This window comes from Hippoglossus stenolepis, chromosome 4 (assembly GCF_022539355.2).
Source record: "Hippoglossus stenolepis isolate QCI-W04-F060 chromosome 4, HSTE1.2, whole genome shotgun sequence".
In the NCBI taxonomy this organism is placed as follows: Eukaryota; Metazoa; Chordata; class Actinopteri; order Pleuronectiformes; family Pleuronectidae; genus Hippoglossus; species Hippoglossus stenolepis.
The window spans coordinates 25,461,081-25,484,149 of record NC_061486.1 but is presented as its reverse complement, the minus strand read 5'-3'; the positions used below and the strand labels follow the sequence as shown (position 1 = coordinate 25,484,149).

Here is a 23,069-nt window from a genome sequence, read left to right as displayed (position 1 = left end):
GTCACGTGGTGGTTCCTAGTGTGATACTCATCTGGCAGGACAAGAGGACAGAAAGGGAGGGGAAGAAGCAGATGAGGGAGATGGTCTTGGACAGACACCGATAGAGATTTACAGCACCTAGAGAGTGATACATAAAGTGTAAACAAGCGACAGATTGCCTGCCACACACACACACACACACAAGGCTGCATTCCAATTGTGTGGAGTCGGCCTGTTGCCCCTGGCAGCTGGTGCTGGTAATGGCACTGCACTGGCTGAAAGGGAATGAAGCATGGTAGTCGCCAAGTAATAAACCATGCACGCCGAAGAGTAGAATGTGGCAGAGTCTGTGCGCGAGGATGAGACACGAGACGCTTTTTTATTGCAATGACAATAAGGTTGATGGTAACAAAAACAGATCTAGAAAAGAGTAAATATTGCATTTTATTTATTATACTTAAATTATTTATTATGAATGTGTTTTTTTTCTGAACCCCCAAAATCTGTTGTTAATTCAGGTTTTGTGACAAAACTGAAATTCTTTTCATTTGCCCCAGATAAGCGCTGTCCAAAAAAAATGATGCATTTTACAATTTGATTATAAACACTATCTTAGAATGTTCATTGACTGCACAATTACACAAAGTGAATTGGCCTACTGTCCAAAAATGTGTAATAATGATCCACATTTTTTTTTGCTTTTCAACCTAAACAAGACATTTGTAAAATATCACACACCTCTCTAACCAGACGATTTTGGGTGGAAAAAAGTCATGTACGGTGCCATGCCTCCACTACTGTACGAGCATCTCTACCGTCTTCGTCTTACTTAACTCCAGTTTAAGCAGGGCTTTTTTTAAAGCAGGAACTACTGCCACACGCCAAGTCAGCGGACATCTTTAAAACGCATCTCGGAATGCATTGGTTTTCTTCATATTTTTCTTGCTTTTATGATTTTTTGAAGTTGTGGCTTGTACCTAACATTTATTTCTTCTTGTTTTACATGTGGTTTCTGTCTCATTTAATCTGTAAAACTCTTTATAACTTGTGTGTTTTTTTTTATCTATACAAATAACCTTTTTCATATATTTTCCATTTCATTTCATTCATTTTCAGTGCTTGAGCTCTGCTAACACCATAGTGGGAAATATTGGCTGTACTTGTACCGGGCACATTAAATACAATTTTTAAGGACGTTGAATATTATCATGAAATATCTGCTGTCAGCAACCTCGGGTAGAAAGAAAAAAAAAACACCATTAGTAACAGCCTTGAAAAACCTGCAGTGGCTGAACCCCAGGGCAAGCAAATACACACATATCATCCAGGCTCACACACACACACACAGACTCACACTTACATCCTGCATCCATTCACCCATGTAACTTTATGGACAGCTTCCTGTCCATAAACCCAGGAGATGGAATAGAGAGGACAGAGGCTGACTCTGGGAGAATTGAGCCCGTAAAACACTGCACCCTAATCTTTTGCTACCCTCTGCTATCAAATGCTCTCTCTCACCTCCACGTGGCAGTTGCTGGCAAACTGTATTTTGTTCAGCGAGACATAGTATTCTCTGCCATTTTGGCCGTGACATTGGAAGAGTTGAAATCATAACACATGGCGTGAAACAGGGGATCATATGAACTTTAATTGTCCAAATAAAGAGGTGGAAGGATTATGTGCTGTGCTTATTGGGAGTGAGTTAAGCAAAAGGGAAGATGAAGACATAGATTGAAAGAGAGAGATCAGAGAGGAGGACATGAAATATTCACATGCACACATTTTATGGCTGCGAGTGTTTGCATATCTGTGTGTCAGGCATTGTGAGTGTGATTATTCCCTCATTCCTTTTGCTGTACCGCACTGTATGAGCCAATTGCTTTCACATCAAAAGACATCTGCTCTCCGCGGTGTCATCGAGCAAATGTTTTTAATCCCCTATTGCATCTGCGACTTGACACTGCTAACCATACCTCTGTATTTCATCATGCAGCTTCAGAGACTCCAGAGAATACAGGACCGACAAAAACAAGTTTGAATGGAAGAAGACGGAAAACAAAGCCGAGGTTTTTTTTAACTGACGGCTGGGTTGCAGCAGCGGGGAGTGGTGTGGTGCACATGAAAACAAAAGGTAATCTAACTGCCCCTCCACAGGGAATTGAAACTGTTCCTGCTTCATATTGTGGCAGTATTTTATTAATGAATATTTAATGGACCCTTATTGATCTTCACCTTTAACATCAATTGACACAGACGTAGTTCAAACTGATTATTTGCATCATTCCATCGCCATATCAACTACGCATTGATACTTTTGCACAGATCCCTGTTTCTGGACAATCTGTGGTTTTGACTTGAATCCAACACACTTTTCACCAACACTTGTGCTGAAACCTTTCTCTGACTTGACATCTGTTTTTGGTCAGCAGCATTTTGCATCAGTTTCTTCTCAGATCAGGTCTCTCCTCTGTAAATTAATTAACGCACGTGGGGTTTGGGTTTTTCTTGAGTCAACATGTCTGAAATTAAGATGCGCAAACCTCACCACAGTCAATCAGGCCAGTATATCTAATTGAAACAAATCACTCCTGAGGACGAGCAGCAGTGTTTTTATTCGGAAAAACAAGGTCATCAATGTCAGTTTTACTCTTTTCTAATACTGCATTTCTGAGACCTGCAGTTTGTTAGCAGATATCTAGAGGACCTGTTAAAACAAGACTATGCATCCAAAGTGACGATGGTTGAATAATACAAAACACTACAGAACATAATACAACAGTAGCACAAGTGACGGGGAGTCATAACATGTTTGAACCGACTTAGTATTGTTATGTACACAGCACCATCTGAGCTAAATATTGCAAACATTAGCTAACACAAGCAGATGCAAACTAGTCTTGGCCCAAATATCTGCACCTGTGCTGTTTATCGTCATTGTCCAAGTGTCAAAAGAAAACCTGTTGGGCCTGACAGATTTGACACGGGCACAGTTGTTCTCAGCCCTGAAACATTAAATGTACGGAACCACACAGTATATTTGTATAACACCGATTCAAACAAACCGTCACTTGATAGGGAAAACACAGCACTCTGGATGCATACATTCATACTTTCTAATGTTGTGACAACAGATGAAGTGTGAAATGGTGGAACGTTGCACATATAATAGAAAATACAATAACCCAGTGCATGCTGGGAAGCATACCTGCTCCCTGGATGCATCACTGCAGTATCTTAGCCTTATAGTCTGGTTTGTTTTTAGTGACTATATTAAGCTTATTTGGACTTTATTTGACCATAAGCTGTTGGCGTTTCTGTATGTACGTTAGCCTGCACCTGCAAAAGGTGATGGATGCAGAACAAGTCGGTTTTATTATTGTTCATTGCACATTAAAGGCAAATACTAACTTTTTCTGCATTCCAACATCTATTGACAGCTACAGATGGTCAGTGTCAACACAAAAAGAAGAGACTTCTGTTTATTCAAAATAGGCCCGACATTAAATTCTAAACATGTATTTAAATGGAAAAAGCAAAAGATAGCATCTTTAAATTTAAATCAACAAAGTACCCATTCAATTTGCTCAACCTCTTTCCTCAGTCCTGCCTCTCTCTCTCTCTCTCTCTCTCTCTCTCTCTCTCTCTCTCTCTCTCTCTCTCTCTCTCTCTCTCTCTCTCCCCTCTGGCCTCCTATTCGTCCTATTTCAATTTCAACCTGTCCATCAGTCGCCCACCTATTCTCTGTTGTTGCCTCTTCTGCCCTCCCGCAACAGTCTCTGACAGATTTCCATCAATTTTTTCCCTCAGCATCTGCATATAAACCCAAAAACCTCCCGGCTCCTCCCAAGGTGCTGGAAATGGAGAGAAAGTGGCAAAGGCGTGATTACGATGTCAATTCATAAACACCGCACCCCGTGGGACTGCACGGATAAAAGCGCAGAAGCCACTGGAAAATTACCCACCCAGTCGGGGACAAGTCATTTTTCGACACCAAAACAAAAACATTCAGACACCGGCATATACACACAGTGAAAAGGTAAGTAAATAAGAGGAAATGGAGTATGAAAAAAGACGGGGACAACTCAGAGGAGAGAGGATGCGTCAACAATGGACATGCGTCTCCATGCAAGTGTGTGTAAATGTGTGTTTGCACCCCTCTACAGGTGTTCAGCCCTCTTGGCTTTAGGCAGCAGGGGAGACAGAGAATAGCAAAGCAGGACTTCTCTCACACACACACGTACATGCACAAGACACAAACAATTATTTCATATGTTCTTAAGCATCAGGTGGCCACCGCCAGTGCTCGAAAATCCCACCTGGGAGATGCCACACAGCCCGATATAATCTGTTTGGGGACCTACAGCATAGACGCAGATGATTCATTGACATTTAAATGGTGTGTATATCTGTGGATGTGTGGCTGAGAGAGCGAGGGAGAGGCAGCAGCTGTTTGTATTCCAGCAACATAAAAGTGTGATTTTTGAGATGTAGTGAAGGATAAGAAGGCAGATATGTCTTTGCATTTACAAAGCAGAGATGGATTGTTTCATATCTTCTGAATACATTCTAGCGTGAGTCAAAGAAAACTGAGAATAAATGGCGACGGAGAAACACCCGCACAAATCATCTGCAGTTTCGGGGTGAAAAAAGAGCTGAGGATTTGAGATGGTTATTTGCATTTTGGTTCAGTGTTTTGTCAGATGTGTACAAGTGTTGTCAGGGCGGGCATAGTGGGATTTGTTTTTGCTGAAACAACAGCTTGTTTTTTAAACACCTATAAAGTAATTGATAAAACGTGAGTCATTATCTCTTGATGACTATATTCATACACAGTGTGGGGTAACGGCAGATTAGAAGTGAACTTGATCTCTTTGGGAGTTTTCACACCTGAGAGTCTGAACCACGGTTCATGTCTTTGTTATTTTGTCTACACTTGTTTCAGTTAGTTTTGGACTCACATTGCAATCCAGGAAATGGACTTAAGACTTTCATACGTGCGTCCTGTCACCATCATCTACGTGTGCTGCGTCTGCCTATACGTGACATTGACATGTGTGCGTCTCATTTTGGTGTGTTGTCAATTCAGCTGTTGTATCCACTATCTTTTTTGAAGTATGTGCATTAAAAGTTGTCTTTCCGTTTGAATAGAGAAAATGAATGAACTGGTTCTGTACATATCCTCAAACTGTACATATTCTCTTTACACTGTATATATTATATTAACACGTATATATTATATCGTATTGCATGTTAACCTATTATTACTAGATCTTATAAAGGACTGTCTTATCTTATCTTTTATTGGCAATATAATTTCATTCTATTGATCTCAAAATGTATTCGTGTCAGGCCAAATCCCCAAGTCTCAAGCCACTTTACATAGTACGATATAAAAGAGAAACTGAACCGTCCCCATAATGAGCAAACATTGGCAACTGTGGAGAGAAAAAAACTCCCTTTAAAGTGGAAGAAACCTCTAGAACCAGACTCATTGTGGTTTTACGAGCAGCAAAATCAAGGTCCTCATTGTTCAAACATTGTATCGTCAGAGGCCAATGCGAAGAGATCCTGCGAGTCACTCACGCTTCTTTTTCGTCTTCTACTGTATGCTGTCTTAACTTCCTGCAATTGTTCCAAAAGAAAAAAAAGTGTTATCACACTGCAAACGATTATTATTTAGGACCGGGGTACAAGGAACCTTCTACACCTGTTATTTTCTGTCCAAACTAAACTGAAAATTCCAAAGGTACGGACCAAACAAGGTTTGTGTGAAAGTGGACTTAGTTGTAATGTTCCAAGTTCTGTGTGGAATAAGTGCCGTCACAAAAATAAATCTTTGTTCAAACAAATTCATACTTTGCTCGTGCACAATTAGTTCTGATTAATTTGAATGCAACCCATGCAGCCTACAGTCTTTAACTGTAGAGTCAATTGTTCAGTTAATTTATGCAGCCTTCCCTGGCTCAGTAACAAGCTAACAACACTGTATAGAAGATGGATTTTACAGAGTCAGCATCACACTTTATTCCACCGCTCATGCTGAATCGAAAACAATACTTCTCACACTGTTTTTCCCTGTTTTCATTTAGCAGAGCTCGCTAGTTTCCCATGTTTGACAGGTACTACAACAAACTGATGACAAAGGTAATATCTTCAGTTCATTTTTCAGCCCCACATTTATGTATTAATGGCTCAGACTTTTGAATTCAAAGCATCAGCCCTTGTACGAAAGGGCCCTGGCCTCAAGCCCATAATGAAGCACCTTTGGGATCAAGTGGCACAGGCCGCGTCTTATTACGGAGGACCTTTCCAGAAGAGTGCAGGCTGTTAAAGCATCATATTATTGCCTGTCAGAGATCATATTTAGGGTGTAACATTAGTACCCTTAACAAAGAGATGTTGACATTATTGTTGCACTGTGGAATTTGGTAAACTGTCCAGGATGTACCCTGCCTCTCGACCAATGTCAGCTGAGACTACCTCCAGCTGGTGTAGAGAATGGATGGATAGATGGATGGATGAATGGATATCTGGAGTGTCATCTACAAAACTTATCTCTTAAATTAATTTGCATGGAAGAAAATAGAAGATATAACTCTGCTCCACCTCAACAGCTACCACCATAGTGTCCTTGAGCCAGGCAGCAACCCCCACTCACTCCACAGAGCTCCTCAGTGACCAACACAGCAGCAATGATAGGACCAGACTTGTGCTTGGCTTTGCACTGTTAATATTATCAGTGTATAGCTGGAAATAATGCATTTCTGTTTTCTTGATGAATGAACGAATGAATGTACACTAATATCTATCTTGTGCTATTATATGTTCAGAAAGGCAAAGGAGGAAAATCTTACTAGAAGTCAGCCATGTGTTTCCAAGCACAGCCTTGTCATTCTATTTTAATCTCTAGTCTCTTTAAATTTTGTGTTCCTCTTAAGTAAGACCACATTTTTCATAAGCTTGTGCTCCGTGTCATAAGACGATGATGAAATATGCCGCTGCTCTCTGGTGGGTGTCACTGTGTTTATTTTCTCTTTGGCTTTTCTCAAGAGGACAGACATGCTCAAAGTAAGTTTTTTTTTCTCTCCACTCTTTCCACCATCTGTCATTGTGAGGAGCTTTGAAAGCTTTTGTACGAATTGCACTTGATTTGATTCTACAAAGTCAAGTTTCCTTTTAAAACTAGAGCTGGAACAAAATTGGATTTTTGGGGAACTGATACCAATATTGATACTTTAGAATAATAAAACACCCAAAACAATGTCTGCCGCTGTTCAGTTTATCCCCACATACACGTATGAATTAAGATGCACTGCACTTATGCTAATGGCGTTCTAAACCTGCCTGCTTGTAATAAGCTGTTTATTTGGCCTGTGGTGATGCTGGTTGCAGTCTTCTTTCTAAAAATTGTAAAAGTGACAGTAATTGAGCTGCAGCGAGTAAAGACCAGCTGCTGGACTCAGTCTACAGAACCTGGAGCTGCACCACTGCTGCACATAGAGATGATCACCTGTTTATTCAAAGTCCAACACGCTGTTGTCGATCACACCACAGACAGACACCCAGAGATTTCAGGAAGTAGTAGATAGATGACCCTGACTAACGCCCGTGCTAATGAAATGCTAAATGCAATGTGTAAAGTGTGTACAGCACTGAAGTTTTCCACTGAGCGAGAGGTGCAGCGGCCTGGCTCGTTACGTAGAAACACAGAGCTGCCTCTCGTCTCAGGGTGTTCCCTGGTCAAGAGCTATAGGTGTGGGGCCCGTCCACTCTCAGAGACAGATGTTGAGGCTGGGCTAGGGCATCCACTCTCGCCATAATGAGAACTCAAGGGGGCCTAGACCCACACACACACCCACACTTATGAACATGCATGGACACCCTAACAACGCCATGCCTACCTTTGCACATACACACACAAGCAGAAGAAATAAAAAAAGCTCAGACTTATAACCAACACAACACGAGAAGCAAACAGGCAGGAGTGGTGAGTGAGCCAGGGGTGGAGTCATGGTTTAATAATGATGTGCTGGTTAGAGAAATGAGTGACCTTCACATATACATACAGCACATACACGCATGCATGCATGTTAACATACAGTGTATACAGGTGAAAAGATATTTAAATAGAGGGCATGGAGTGTGAAGAAGAGGTGGGGGAGGCAGAGAGAGAGAGAGAGAGAGAGAGAGAGAGAGAGAGAGAGAGAGAATGTGTGGGTGTGTCATTTTTTGTTTAATGAATGAATATTGCATATTAATTATTCATTACCCTATTATTAGCTTCTAGCCTGTGATGTCCGAACATGTTCTAGCAAGAGAGAGAGAGAGAGAGAGAGAGAGTGCGTGCGTGCGTGTGTGTGTGTGTGCAATAGGGGTAATGCATTATAATTACAACATGTGTTTTTATAATACCTGTGAGTCTACACATCATGTTTTTATGTATTGCATGTGTAACAGGGAAATGCATGAAGAGTATTCATATCATGTGCCTGTCAGAATGTTTATGCATGTGATAGTGCATGTCAGTGCTCAACTCTCTCTTCAGGGTAGGTTTGGCCTTGATGAAGCACAGCCAGCTTAATAAAGTCAACAAAAAACTTCTCCGAAGCCAGATTCAAATTTTAGCTTATAAATGTCCCTTTAACCCAATGCCTTTCCAAAAAGAGAATCTCCACTGACAAAGTGGATCCAGAAGAAAGAAGAGAACAGCGTGATAAGACCTGGCTAAGCCTTGCTGCTGGTAATTACCTCCTTACTAATGCTTCACCAGGTAAACCCAGCAGGAGCATGTAAAAAGATGAAGAGCAAAGAGGACAAACTTGGAAAAAAGAGACAGGGCAGATTGAATTTGTGGGAATTATTGGCTTAAAGGTTAGACGGAGACTGATAAGCCCAAAAAACACGGAGGGGAGGGTAAGGTGGAGGGAGAACAGAGGAGGAACAAGAGGGAGTGAAAGGATGCAAAGCAGTGGGAGGAGAAGGTACACGGTGACCCAGATCCTCCTCCCTCCTCCCAGTAACAGAGGGGGAGCTGTTACAGCCAGGCTGCTGTCAGCTGCAGGACCGGAGGAGCACAGGATGAAGAGATGAAGGACACAAGTATGAGCTACGGCAGCAGCTACACTGTGACAGCTGCTCTAAATGACAATAAACATGTCCAAACATGCAGGTTTAAAAAAACAATCAAATTGTGCAAATTGTGTTTTTTTGCGCTTTTGTTTGACTAAATATTACCGCTTGTTGTGCTTGTCAGTGCTGACAGACACTCAGTGCACCCTCTCTCTCTCTCTCTCTCTCTCTCTCTCTCTCTCTCTCTCTCTCTCTCTCTCTCTCTCTCTCTCTCACTTCCCGGAGAGGGAGATGGGAGCACCTTGGTGATTTCTCCCAAAACACACAGGGACAAATGAGGCCCTGAGCGTCCCGTTAAAAATGAAACAACCCAGCAGAGTTCATATCCCTCAGGATTTGACCTAGACACAGGTAAAATCACACACACACACACACACACACACACACACACACACACACACACACACACACACACACACAGACCTATGCACACACGCACATTTGAGCATGCAATTACTGGGCCTGTGCAACAGCCACAGGGAACTGGGGTGCACCTTTACAGAAGGGAGAGGAGGAGCTCACAATGTGTGTGTGTGTGTGTGTGTGTGTGTGTGTGTGTGTGTGTGTGTGTGTGTGTGTGTGTGTGTGTGTGTGTGTGTGTGTGTGGCCCAGTTACAGCGGAAGGATAATATTGCTGCATCCCTGACAGGACACAAAGCTGGTCCCACCTGTTCGTTTCAAATGCTCCACCCGTGCGTGTGTGTTTGTGTGTGCGCGTGTTCATGCAATTGTGTGTATGACTGAACAAACAATCAGATGTCTTTGAATGAAGGACACGGTATTACATGGACACATTTCAAGTCTTGAGTCGTTTGCCTTTCATAAGTCACAGCATACACACACACAGAGTGCACATACTCCGCTGTGAACATCACAGAGCTGCAGAATTCATGGATCATTGCACTTAGATTTCTACAGTGGGTTGAAAATATGGCCGAGCAGCCGGTATGTGAGAATGGTTGGCTACAACTCAATACACTTCAGACTGTTGGAACACTGTTTATTTTTAGATGCTTTATGGTTCTTGGCGCGGTGGCCCTGATGCTCTGGAGGGTGTCGTGGACAGATAGAACACTCCTGTTTCTATATTCTCAATCAGTACTTTCTGTATAAAACTCTTGAAAACTGGGGTTTATACGTACCTTGTTTAGGGGAATTGTTTAGATCCTGTTAGCAGTGGTCTTCTTTTTCTTTGCCATTGTTGGCACATAACTTTGTTTATTTGCATGTTATCAAAATCGCTGATGACAACTCTGCATGTGTTCATGTGTCCTCATCCAAACATTGCATGTGTATTGTTTTTATGATTGCAGACACACAGAGACAGGAATGTGCAGTGAAGTACTTTAAAAACAAAAAGTAGCTTACAGGCTGACGGTTGGAAAAAACTCCAGTAGAAAACACAAACTAAAGTTAAGCACAGGGAAGCAGCAGGGGAAAAGAACAGGACTAGACTAAACCAAGCCAAACTGAACAGGACTGACAAGATGAACTGACAAGGAGGACTGGGAGCACAGAGACTAAATACAGAAGGGAGACAGGGATAATTGAACATGGGTGAAACATGCCAGGGCGGGGCAGACCACAACAGGAGCTGTAAACAGGGTAAAGACAGGAAGTAAAACAAGCCAGAGACACAGAGAAAAGGAAAGGATCTACAAAGTAAAACAGGAAATAATATGTTCAAAGTCCAAACGACAGCATGTGTTCCAAAAACATAAAGCATTACCTACTTTATAACTAAAAAACGAATTTTAGAGTGCGGAAAAAAATATCCGTAGTTAGAAAGAAAATCCGAAATTTTTGGGTTTTATTTTTAGACATTCTCGCTCCTTGTGAAATCCTGACACCCACATTAGACACAATGAAACTCTGCATGTGTACTGTCCGAGATTCAGTGTGTTATGGTAACTGCGACTACCATAGCCTCAAGCTGCTAGGCTCAAACAGAGATGAGGACCATAGCTACACGGGTCTAGTAAGCTCACTTCCTTCTCTCTGCAAACCTAAAGATGTATTTATAATTCTACTTAAAGGTTCAGTGTGTACACTTTAGTGACATCTAGTGGTGAAGTTGCATGTTTAGGCTGAATACCCCTCACCTCAACCTCCCCTTCCCAACATGAGAGAGAACCTGTGGTAGCCTTCAGTTATCATAAAAACTCAAGAGGTGTTTAGTTTGTCCAGTTTGGACGACTGAAAAAAAAACATATATTCCTGATGTGAATATAAAGTAATTAAATTTAAAGGCCTCATTCAAGGATAAAGAAAGCAACTGTTTGTACAATTTAGAATTCAAGATCACCAGGATTATTTTATATTCATTTTCTGCCAATAGATCCCTTCCACCTGAATCTTACACACTGCAACTTTAAGACAAGTTTTTACTTTTACAACATGTGGTGTTAATCCATTAACCAATGCTAACTTGAGGCAATTATCAGACATTTTTTCTCATATGCATCTGTTGCATTTTCATTCAAATGTTGCTGTAGAGTCCAACCTATTTTAAAGCAATGGGAAGAGCAAAAAAAGGGTTAGGGTTAGTCTTGTGAGGCTATGTGAGAGTCAACTGTTAAAACAGCAGCATTTAGCCCTGTCGTTGAGATGCAGCACATTTCCTCGTCATTTTCACCCATCCATCTGTCTCCCATCATTCACTGCTCAGCCTTATCATAGCTGTGACACGCTGTCAGGTCCCTGGTGTGTTCTCACATATCGCCACTACTGCACACTGGTATATGTGCAAATGCTCATTTATACTGAGGCATGGGCTAATGGAAAGACAAAATCTTCCAGAAAGTCTGTTTTCAGCACTATGGACAGCTCCACTGCTGCTGTTTCTTGCTGAGCGGCACAGGACCGAGGACAGTGCCAGGCATTCTCCTCCTTTCTGTGTGCGAATAGCCCGTCTGTTGTCTTGCAATTTTCAGAGAACAATATTTCTGAAGGGGGATAAGAACACGACTCTGCCATCAAAACAACAGCAGTGATGGCATTTGCAAAGCCTCTCCAGTAATCTAGGATCAACACATTAAACGTAAGTAGGCTTGATAATACAGTGTTAATCAAGACTAAATGTTTGGCTTTAGAAACACATACTGACATTTCAGTGCGCATGAAAAGAAAGCAGCAGCGGGTTTGATAAGAGCAGAGGAGAAATAATGTATAGGCGTAAGCAAGGCAGGCTTGTTCTCCAATCACAACACGTCATAACCACCGCAGAAGTGTGACAGACTTTGTGGCATCTGCTGGCAAGCTGGACTGACGCCAGGGGTGCTGACACAAGAGCTGTGACTCACAACAACCAGAACTAAATAACACAGCTTTTATCAGGGCCGACGTATTGTATCTGTGCACCTCCTGCTGAAGGAGCTTTAACTGTCAAAAAGCCCTGAGCACTATGAGTCAGTGCAGCTGAATGTGTAGAAGAAAAGGAGAAAATGTTTATGCTGCTCACATTTTGAAACGAAGTGTCCATGGTAAAGCAACAGCATATGTTTATTTATGCATTTGTGTAAGTACATGAGTTTTGGGGTGTATAGGTATAAGCTCTGCCAGCTCCTGTTCAGCCTGTAAGTGGCGAGCATATGGGATGACAACTGTTGCCTTCATGGAGAAATGGAAGGATTAATTGAAATTGAGCACAGATAGTAGAACAGACATGCAAGTGACGAGCACTTAACACAACCATCAAGGCAAAATCGCACAGGGACTGGTAGTGTGGTGTGCATTTGTGTGCCTGTGTTTGTGTCAGGCTTTGAGGGAAGAAGTAGACTAATGAAGAAAATAACAATTACCACTTGATTAATATGTGCGTACCGGCAGCCCACAACCTGTGGATAATCATCAGCCTTGCAAACCATTAGCAAATACATGTTGCTAAGACTTTTTAATTGGGTTGTGTGTGCGGACTCACAATGAAGAGCATGTGTTTGCCGCTTGCAGCGCTGAAGCAGGCAACTAATGCTCACACGGGGCTGACCTGAATATGGAGCTGTCCTCGGCAGCGACGCCGCAGTAGCCTTACGCTGGCTTTAAAACATCTCATATTGTGAGCAAGCGAGAATCACAAAGGCAAAGAAGGTAGTGGTTTGAATGAAAATGCTGACATTATCAGCGTACAGTGAACGGGAAATGCAGAAGACCAGATGTTGTGTCTTCAAATATCATTTGAAGACAATGTCATTGAGTCTCAGTTTCAGTGATATTTTACAGGTTTAACTGGCCAGAGTGTGATATATATATATATATATATATATATATATATATATATATATGCTTGTTATTGCTTAAAGTAAGATGAGAAGACTGGTGTCACTCTTACGTCTATGTACTAAACATGAATAATTATGAGCCAGATAGAATAGCTTAGCATAGAGAATGGAAAACAAAGGGAAATAGTTAGCCTGACCTGATCCAAAGATAACACAGCTGCACTTACCAGCACATGTGTAGCTTCCTAAGTTTACATGTTACTATTACTATTAATCTCTTAAAAAGAGTGTGAACGAGGGGTTGAAGAATTATTTCTTGGCTGACGAAGAAGTCATCCCAATTCCTTTAACTTTGTATTTACTATACCAGAGCAGGTAAGGAAACAAATCCTAGAAAATAGATTGTACTGTAAATTACATGGCCATCTTAGCACTGTTGCCTCCTAGCTAAAAGGTTCAAATCCTGGCTCAGCTGGGGTCTTTTGGTGTGGAGTTTGCTAGTTCCCCCCGTGTCTGCGTGGGTTTTCTCTGGGTAATCCAGCTTCCTCCCAGCTTCAAAGACATGCAGATTAAGCTTCAGTCTCCTGCAAATCTGGACAATATAAGTGGTATAGAAATGTATAAATGAATATTTCCATTAAAAATAGGAGGCAGGTAATATTAACAATATATATGCATACAAGTCACATAAAGTAAATGCCTACACTGAAAGATGAGAGCTCTCTGTATGTCTGCACTCATCTCAGAGTGCTCCACTTGTCCAGTGTGAAGATTTATGAGTCACTGAGACAAAGATCTGCAACTTTCGCTCTGACTCTCCTCTCACTCGTCCTCTAATTCTCTCTATCTTCTCCCTCTGTTCATTTCCTCTGAGGTCACCTAGACCCAGCTGGCGGAGAGGGACAGGTCAGGCACTGTCTGTCTGTGTAACCCTTTGCTACTCATCACTGTGTGTGTGTGTGTGTGTGTGTGTGTGTGTGTGTGTGTGTGTGTGTGTGTGTGTGTGTGTGTGTGTGTGTGTGTGTGTGTGACCTCACTGTGTCGCCTTGCACTGAAAAATAGAAGAGAGCTGGCTGGTGAGTCTGGACTATAAGTGATTGGAAAACAGCAGCAAATGGATGGGAGAAGCATTCAAGTGGTGGCACAACGAGTCCCTTGAAAATCCTGGAGAGCCTGTGCATGTGTGTGTTCCGGTACTTATATCTTTGTGAGGACCATTTTAAGCATAGACCTTACAGAGTGAGGACATTTTTGCCGGTCCTCAATTTTTCAGAGGGCTGTTTGAAGGTTAAGACTTTGTGTGTGTGTGTGTGTGTGTATGTGCGTGTTGTCTATTGCATGTACTAGGCCATGAGTGGGGAATTAGCAGGTTATAGTACACCTAAAGCATCTCATCCTGAAGAAGTGGGCACTAAGTGTGTCACTGCAGTAATGACACAGACACACAAACGCACACATAGGTATGCACTTTTGCATACATAATTCCTGGAAAGGGAATTCAAAGTCATTTATAGCCTTGACTATTTATTTTATTTCTTCAACTGAAATAAACAGCAGAAATAAACTGGAATGACACATACCTCTGCCAAGGGCTAACATCCAATCAAGTGGCACACATACAAACAGTCTTTTAAACACGTCAAATTTTTTTCCTGGGGAAATGACAAGATATGTCCATAAAGTCCCTGAAGAAAGTTTCATTGGAATATGTTAAGCAGTTTTCGTGCAATCATGCTGACAACCAAACCAACCAACTAACCTACACACAAACGGACGCAGGGGAAAACGACCCCCTTTTTGGAGGTAACAATAGAGACAAATGTATAACGACACTCCAACACATTTCTGTTAATCCTTATAATTTGTATCTGTTGACTAATGACTTTCACATGAAGTGAAGCATTGTGAAAAACCCTGCCCTCGTACTTTTAGCCTGGGTCTGTTTATGGTTTGGGCAATTCCCCAAAAATTTAAATTTAAAATGTACTGTGATATTTCAGGGTACCTTCAGCTTTGTTTAAACAAGGAAAGACAATGCAGCCATGCCCGTGCATTGACCTCAATCCCAAACAGCAACTGCGAGCCTTAATGTCTGACAACCTCACTAATGCTCTTGTAGCTGAATGGAAGCAAATCCCTGCAGCCAGGTTCCAAAATCTTGCCATAAGAATGGAGGCTTTTATTCTGCAGCAGCAGCAGATTAATCCCCAGGGTTTTTGGATCAAATGCTCGGCAATAACATATGGGAGCATGGGTTTGGGTGTCTGCCTGCTATTGGCCATGTAGTGTGTTTCATTTCAAATAAAAAGCAAAACACTATTACTCAATTGAATACAATTGTAACTAGAGCCATATTCAGCCCAGTTTGACCAGTAGCTTATGATGGCTATTGTTAGCTAACTTTATACAGCTGCAGTAAAACATCACATTTCACCAACTTATGACTCCTCAACGTGTGTTCTTGCTAAACTAAGTTTTAGCTTTGAGTAGCGCTTCTTGTTGTTATCACAATTGCTGCTGTTCGGTAAAAGTAGGCTTTATAAAACCTTATGCTTGCTCAAATCAACATAGGCCACAATTGTCATTAATGCCTTGTTTAGTCTATTGGGACCAGTCTCATGTGACCAGGCTTATGGTGGTGAATGTGGGCTAGCATATACAATACAATTTGTTACAAGCTAATGGCTGTACTATTTGCCTAAACCAAAGTTTTAGCTAGTAGCAGTACTTTTCTGCATAAGTAGGAAAGAGTCTAAACCAGTTGCCCATGCTAACATCTAAATTAAAAGTCGAATTCATCGTACAAAATGTGTTTTTGCTACATGCTTCCTTGGTCTGGTTTGACCAGGAACATATGATAATACATCTTTATTAACGTTTGACGCTTATATAGATATGGAGACTTTAAAGTGGATATTTCAACATTTACCTGCAAACGAAAATCATGATAACAAATCTCCGAAAAGCTAAAATATGGTGGAATTGTTTAAGTTCAATAGTCTTTTCTTTTCCCCTTTCTGTCCTTTCCCCAAACACATTTCAAAAAGAAAACCCATATTCTTTATCAAGTGGTTCCTGTAGGAGTCCCGGAAATCCAGGACATGTCTCCATGTTCTAATAAAGGTTTGAGGGGATCCTTTGAGTGTGAACTTAATTTTCTCTAGTTGCAAGAAATACTTGACATCTTTGACCCATTGAGAGAAGGATGGAGGGGGACGCTGCTTTCATTTTAAAAGGATCAAACGTCTCGTGTGGCAAAAGCTATGACCACACAGGCTCTATCTATAACAGCAGATTCTAACTTAATTCTGCAAAAACCCACTCTGGCCAAGTCTCTGATCAAATAATATCTCTCTCTCTATCGCTCTCTTACTCTTTGTATAGCAAATCAGTGATATTTGCTGGCAAGTATGGTCAGCCGTGACCACTCGAAGACGAGAGAAGAGAGAAGAGGAACAAAAGGAAGAAAAGGAAGCGAGAGATGAAAACACCCACACTCACTGTAAGATGCACCCAGTTCAGTCAGCAGCTGAACTACGAGCTCGCACACACTGACTCCGCTCCAAACCACCACCACCCCCCACACTCCCTTCCTCCTTCCACACCACAAGACAATAGTGTTGGACGAGACGAGAGATAAAACAAAAGCAGTCGGATACTGTGTATAGAGAACAGCTGGAGGAAAACGTTTAGTGCAAAGGCTACGGTGGAATACCTTGGATCGGCACTACTGAACTCAGATCTAAACATAGTTTCAGCTGTGACTTTCTGTGCAGACAACAAACACCCACTCAACGCTACTACACACTGATCGGATAATTAACACTGAGGCAGAGAGGAAAGGCTTGACTTCTCATTAGCAATAAAAAAAATAGCATTCGTTCAATATGCTGCGAGGGGCTGTGTGATAATCGAGTCACCGGGCGTGTTGCAGATCTAGTGTCAGTAATCACAGGATCACAGGAGCCCTCTTTCTCCGCTTTGTTTGAAGACGATAGCTTAAACGTATCCGCCCTGCCTTTGTCTTTGGTGTCTGATGTCGGTAGATCCGTGCCGGGATCAGAGCCGTGGTGACTAAGCCCTCCTTCTTGTCAAATGGCATAGGGCTGTACAGAGATCAGTGCAGTTTTGAAAACAGTGGACAAGGTAAGCGCTTGTAAGAAAAAGAAAAAAAACTGTAACGCTCCTCCATGTCGCCGAGCCCTGGCTCCCCTGACCGCGGCAGGCTGGGCTGAATTTGTGCCGCATCCAGAGTCATAGCATCATTTGAGGATTTATTGAGCGCTCGCATAATGCACTTCCTCTCGTCCAAAAGGGGGGTTATAAATCTACCTCTGTTTTTCAGTCAACCGCTCTCTGCTTTATTTTTTTGCCAACCCCCCTCCCTAATTTTTTATTTGCTTACGGGATCCTCAAATGACTATCCCCTTGGCTTTCTTTATCCTGCACACTCAAAAGCACCGGCTTACACACCCAGCCATACGTAAAGAAGCCTTATATTGGAAACCATACTTTATAAGAGCTGGGTCAAATAATCCCACCACTTCACAAGTGGGAGTGAAGCCACAGCCTAGAGACTGTTACCAAGAGGCCTCTTACAAAGACCTGTTTACGGACATAAATGTACAGCATATTTATCTGGATATAATAAAGCAGCAAAAAGCTTCCACCAACAACGAGACACACAGTGGGTAGGTGAATTAAAATACACTGTGCTGGTAATGAGCTATCTAAATTCAGAGTTCATATTGCTTGGAATTACACAAAAGCAGGGCTCCGGGGCAGCACTGGCAAAAACTCTACAGCTCTTTCTGCTTTGCTGCCAGAAGATTCTCCCTGTCGAGCGGCTTCACAGTCGGTCCTGGGGAAGTCGTTTGGGCCACAGCTTGTATCTGTGAATGCAATAATTCCTTTGTAGACGACAGCACCTCCTCGCACATTTTTGCATACTTGGCGGCCAACATGTTGGCTGCACTCTATCACTCTCCCTGCATGTGCAGCGGCAAACCCACACACACACACTGACAGAGATGTCAGCGCTCGAGCTAGCTCCGATTACTGACTGATACACAAACTAAGGAGATACACACGCATTTAGACACACACACGCATACGTCTGTAAAACATGACTCGAGGGTCATGGCGAAGGAAGTTGCACATCCACGCATCCCTGGAATAAAACGGTGGCTCGACAGAAAATGGCAGGGTGAGAGGTGCTTCAAAGTTTTCCTGAAAACAGCTTCGCATGTGTGTGCTACACGGAGGCGGTTCCTTCACTATACTCGACATGAACGCACCACTTCAGCTGTCGTTTGAAAAACTGAAAGACACAGAGAAACAGATGGAGAGGTAAAAACATGGGAAATGATTGAGGTTTGATGCTTCCCAGGGGTTCTGCTTCTTGCCAACTGTGACAGGAAACGAGAAAAAAGTGCGGGTCAGTGTGGCAGCAGATCGCAGACAGATCCGGGAGACACTTTTATTTTCTCCTGGATTTAACTGCACTGTACAGTAGCCCTGGGGAATCAATTAGAACCATGGTGTGCTGGGTTTTTCCACCCCCATTGACTTGGCAGTAATTTGTTTACTTCACAGCCAAGCTCTGGACACAAAAAGGAATAATAAATCAGCCCTTACAATGCAACTATTCAGTTATTTATTACTGTATTAGCTGGAAATATGAGCGTATTACTAGATGAAAATATATGAACAGGTTAATCTGCAGTATCCCCAGACAGGTAACAAATAGTCTCTGTGGGAGTTTACAGGCACACTGATCCATGAGCACAGCACATCATCCATCCTCATCACATCGGTTCACGCAGGTAAATCCTATGAAGGTAAGGAAGAGGCTTGACCTGTGGCCCGGGTCACGGCCTGCAGCAGGACCATCAGCATATGTTTTCCTTGCACATGCCACAGAGGCTCCAGCTGCAGGCAGCCAGCGGACCAGCGGGGAAGCTCTTTCGTGTGCGAGGAGGCAAGGAGGACGAGCAGTTTATTACACTTGTGGTGTGTCTTGGCTGCCAGACGCGACTGACAGGTGTCACCTTGTTAAATCGCTGTGCGAAAGCCAGCCTCGGCCCACAGGGAGTCGATTAGCAGGGACCTGTTGCAGCGTTTACCCACTTACCCACAGCACATACCAGGCTCATTGGAGAATTGAGAGGTCCCGGTGCCATGGGGATAGAACTGTTAGACCTAAAATGAACTAGGTGCTGAAGCAAAGCTGCCAGCAGTATGGCACACATGTAGGACATCTGGGTGTCATCATCACATATAGACAGTATGTTGCATTGGGGATTATTCTTCACATGCTTTGGAACTTTAATGAGCTAATTGCAGCTGTGCATTAAATGAGCCTATACTGATAAATAGAGCCTGTGCTTTAATTTATATATGTAACTACTACACTTGTTTTCAGGCGGCTTCATTACTGTGTGCAGTACTTTGTGAAAGCTTTTATTCTGGGGGAAAAAAAGAAGCTTAACTTTTATTGCACCCCCAGGTATGAACTTTCATATTTGTTTCTTGAGGATATCTATCCGACAGTGAGTTGTGTGGATTGTGTTTTAAGTGGGCGTCCTCCTTAGATCCTCAGCGAGCTAATTATGGGACACACGTGCACCAACAAACACCGCTGTTACGCTTATGTGTTGCCCACTTTCAATTTCAAACATGCTGAAAAGCAGTGGGGGGGGGGAGGTGTTAATAATAAATTGAAACACACAAAAAATACTTTTATAAAAAGATTATATCTGCTCCACTTTCTACAATCTCTAACATACCTTAACTACTAAGACCCACTGTCCATTAGCACCCAACCATGTGATCCTCCTACGTCTAGCGCCAGACAAAGGATATTAGTAATGTTGCAATAAACGAGAAGATGATGCAAAACCGCAGGTCCAACATGAGATAACCCCCCACAAAAACTAGGCTATAATAAGGTCACAGCAAGATCTGTAGTGAGCAGCGCGTGAAACACAAGTCTCGGAAGAACTGCTGTAGCCTGTGGATGCCAGAGACCGTAAAACAAACACACACAAGTGCTATTGCAGGAGCTGTGTAGTAATTAAGAGCCAGAGTCCCAGAGGAGCACTGGAGAATTATCATTTTCTTAAGGAGTGATCATCAAACACACGCACACACACATACAGTCCAGCTGATATCAGATCAGATGGTCCAGTTCTGAGTGTGTATGATGGACGTCTCTCCATCCACACACACACACGCGCACACACACACACACACACACACACACACACACACACACACACACACACACACACACACACACAGCCAACATGCATCGCTGAGCCGTAGCGCACACGCAGATGCGCACCACACAAAGCAAGTTGCCCTTCACCCACGTACCTTTGGTGTGAGCGGCGCTCAACCCCAGAGCCACTACAGCCAACACACCGGCTATTCTCAGCATCTTCTCGGCGGAGATTGCGCCCGGGGCCAGGAGAGGGACTGCACGGCGACCTCTTCTCTTCTTCTCCTCTTTCTTTCTCTCTCTCTCTCTCTCTCTTTCTCCTTCTCCACCCTCTCCTTCTTCTCACTCAGCGCCTCGGGTTCGGTTCTCTCCCGTCTCCTCAGGCAGAGAGTGCTGGTCAAAAAAACAAAAACACACTTGGCTGATGTATGTGGGACAAGGCAGGCAGCGTGGAGCAGAAGGACACCGGGTTCCCGCAGCGCACCGCAGCGCACCGCAGCCTGGGAGGAGGATGGTGGAGGCAGCAACTCCAGTGGGTTTGTGCCGAGACGGGACCAGAGAGAGCAGCGCAGCCCGGGACCAGTCCGAGCGACGTCACAGGGAGGAGAGCGAGAGTGATGGATGCAGGCGCTTTTTCTTTCCTCTCTCCATCCCTCCCTCTCTCCTCCTGCGCCCTCCCCTCTCTCCTCCTCCCTCCTCCATAGCTCCGGAGCGTCCCAGCCCTCTCCAGCTACTCTCGCTGAGGAGGGATCAATAGCCGCTGTAGTTTGCAAAAGCATTGAGCGCCGTGTTTTATTGTGGCTGACTCCATTATTAGGTCCCTGGATAGTGAACAATGTGGGATATTAAAAGCCCATAAAGAAAGTGTTGCTGCTGCCATGTATACACAATGAATCGAAAGTCAGTACAGAAGTGCATGCTGCTGTAATTATCATGATTATGCCATAATGAGGGCCACAAGCATGTAGGTGATTTAAATACTACAGTACTTGTTCTTGCTTAATTGGATGCAATTAATTGTGCAACATATATATCTGGCAAAGAATTTCGGCAAATTGCACAATTACAAAACAATAATGCATTTACAAAAAACAGCCTTGTTTCTATTTTGATTGTATATCTATATAATGTTTTTCCTAGTTCCTCTAAGGCGGATCAATAAAGGTGCATCTTACCTTATCTCATCTTACCTTATCTCGTCTTACCTTATCTCATCTTACCTTATCTCATCTTACCTTATCTCATCTTATCTTATCTCATCTTACCTTATCTCATCTTATCTTGTCTCATCTTACCTTATCACATCTTACCTTATCTCATCTTACCTTATCTCATCTTACCTTATCTCATCTTACCTTATCTCATCTTATCTTGTCTCATCTTACCTTATCTCATCTTACCTTATCTCATCTTACCTTATCTCATCTTACCTTATCTCATCTTATCTTGTCTCATCTTACCTTATCGCATCTTATCTTGTCTCATCTTATCACATCTTACCTTATCTCATCTTACCTTATCTCATCTTACCTTATCTCATCTTATCTTGTCTCATCTTACCTTATCACATCTTACCTTATCTCATCTTATCTTGTCTCATCTTACCTTATCTCATCTTACCTTATCTCATCTTACCTTATCTCATCTTACCTTATCTCATCTTATCTTGTCTCATCTTACCTTATCACATCTTACCTTATCTCATCTTATCTTGTCTCATCTTACCTTATCTCATCTTACCTTATCTCATCTTACCTTATCACATCTTACCTTATCTCATCTTATCTTGTCTCATCTTACCTTATCTCATCTTATCTTGTCTTTTCTGTGCCATGCAGAAAAAAAGTGCAGCAGGTGTGCATCTACTGTTTTGTTTGTCCCAAAAAATGTCTGCAGTCATATCCCTGAACTCAATAATTTCGACTTTGACTTAAATTTCATCGGTAATTACTTTATTATTTCAATCCTTTGTTTAATGTATGTTTTTTCATGTTAACGTTAAAGTTTGTTGATTCTCTGTCATCACCCCCCAAAAAAAGTTTAATTTAAAATATTCAAAGGGAAAAAAATAGGCAGAGTTGGACTTTAATACAACAGAAATTCCACCACATTTACCCTGGTATTTTTCTCATCATAGTCTTTATACTGCTTCTTAAATTTCATATTGTCACTGCTCTCTCAAATATGCAATGAATTCTTTTCAAATCCCAGGAGAAGTTGTTTTGCCAAACAGAATGTGTGACTGTTTCCAATGTTTCACAGAGGGGGGAAAAAAATCCTGATTTAATTCTTTCAGTTTGTCTATTAGGTGTTTGTAGGCATGTGTTGCTGGCATACACGTGTGTGTGCGTGTGTGATGCATGTGTGTTTGTTGGTCCAGGGCAGCAGGATTAATAATAACTTTTTCAATTTTCCTGAGTAGCCTATGTCAAAGGAACTTTTCTCTTTGACTATCTCTGCTGGTTAAGGATTATTCTGGGAGGCAGAGAATATATTTCCAGCGTTATCTACAGGGAGAG

At 42.4% G+C, this 23,069-nt stretch overlaps 1 protein-coding gene across 1 annotated transcript in view; it reads right to left on the bottom strand.

The window, feature by feature from the left end:
- Nucleotides 1–21,192, bottom strand: part of LOC118106476 (calsyntenin-2) — a 259,141-nt gene extending 237,949 nt beyond the window's left edge. Inside the window, exon 1 of the mRNA XM_035155049.2 lies at nucleotides 20,706–21,192. Within this exon, the coding sequence (XP_035010940.1) occupies nucleotides 20,706–20,769 (64 nt within the window). The 5' untranslated portion in view covers nucleotides 20,770–21,192. The remainder of the gene's footprint in view (nucleotides 1–20,705) is intronic.
- Between the last annotated feature and the right edge of the window lie 1,877 nt (nucleotides 21,193–23,069).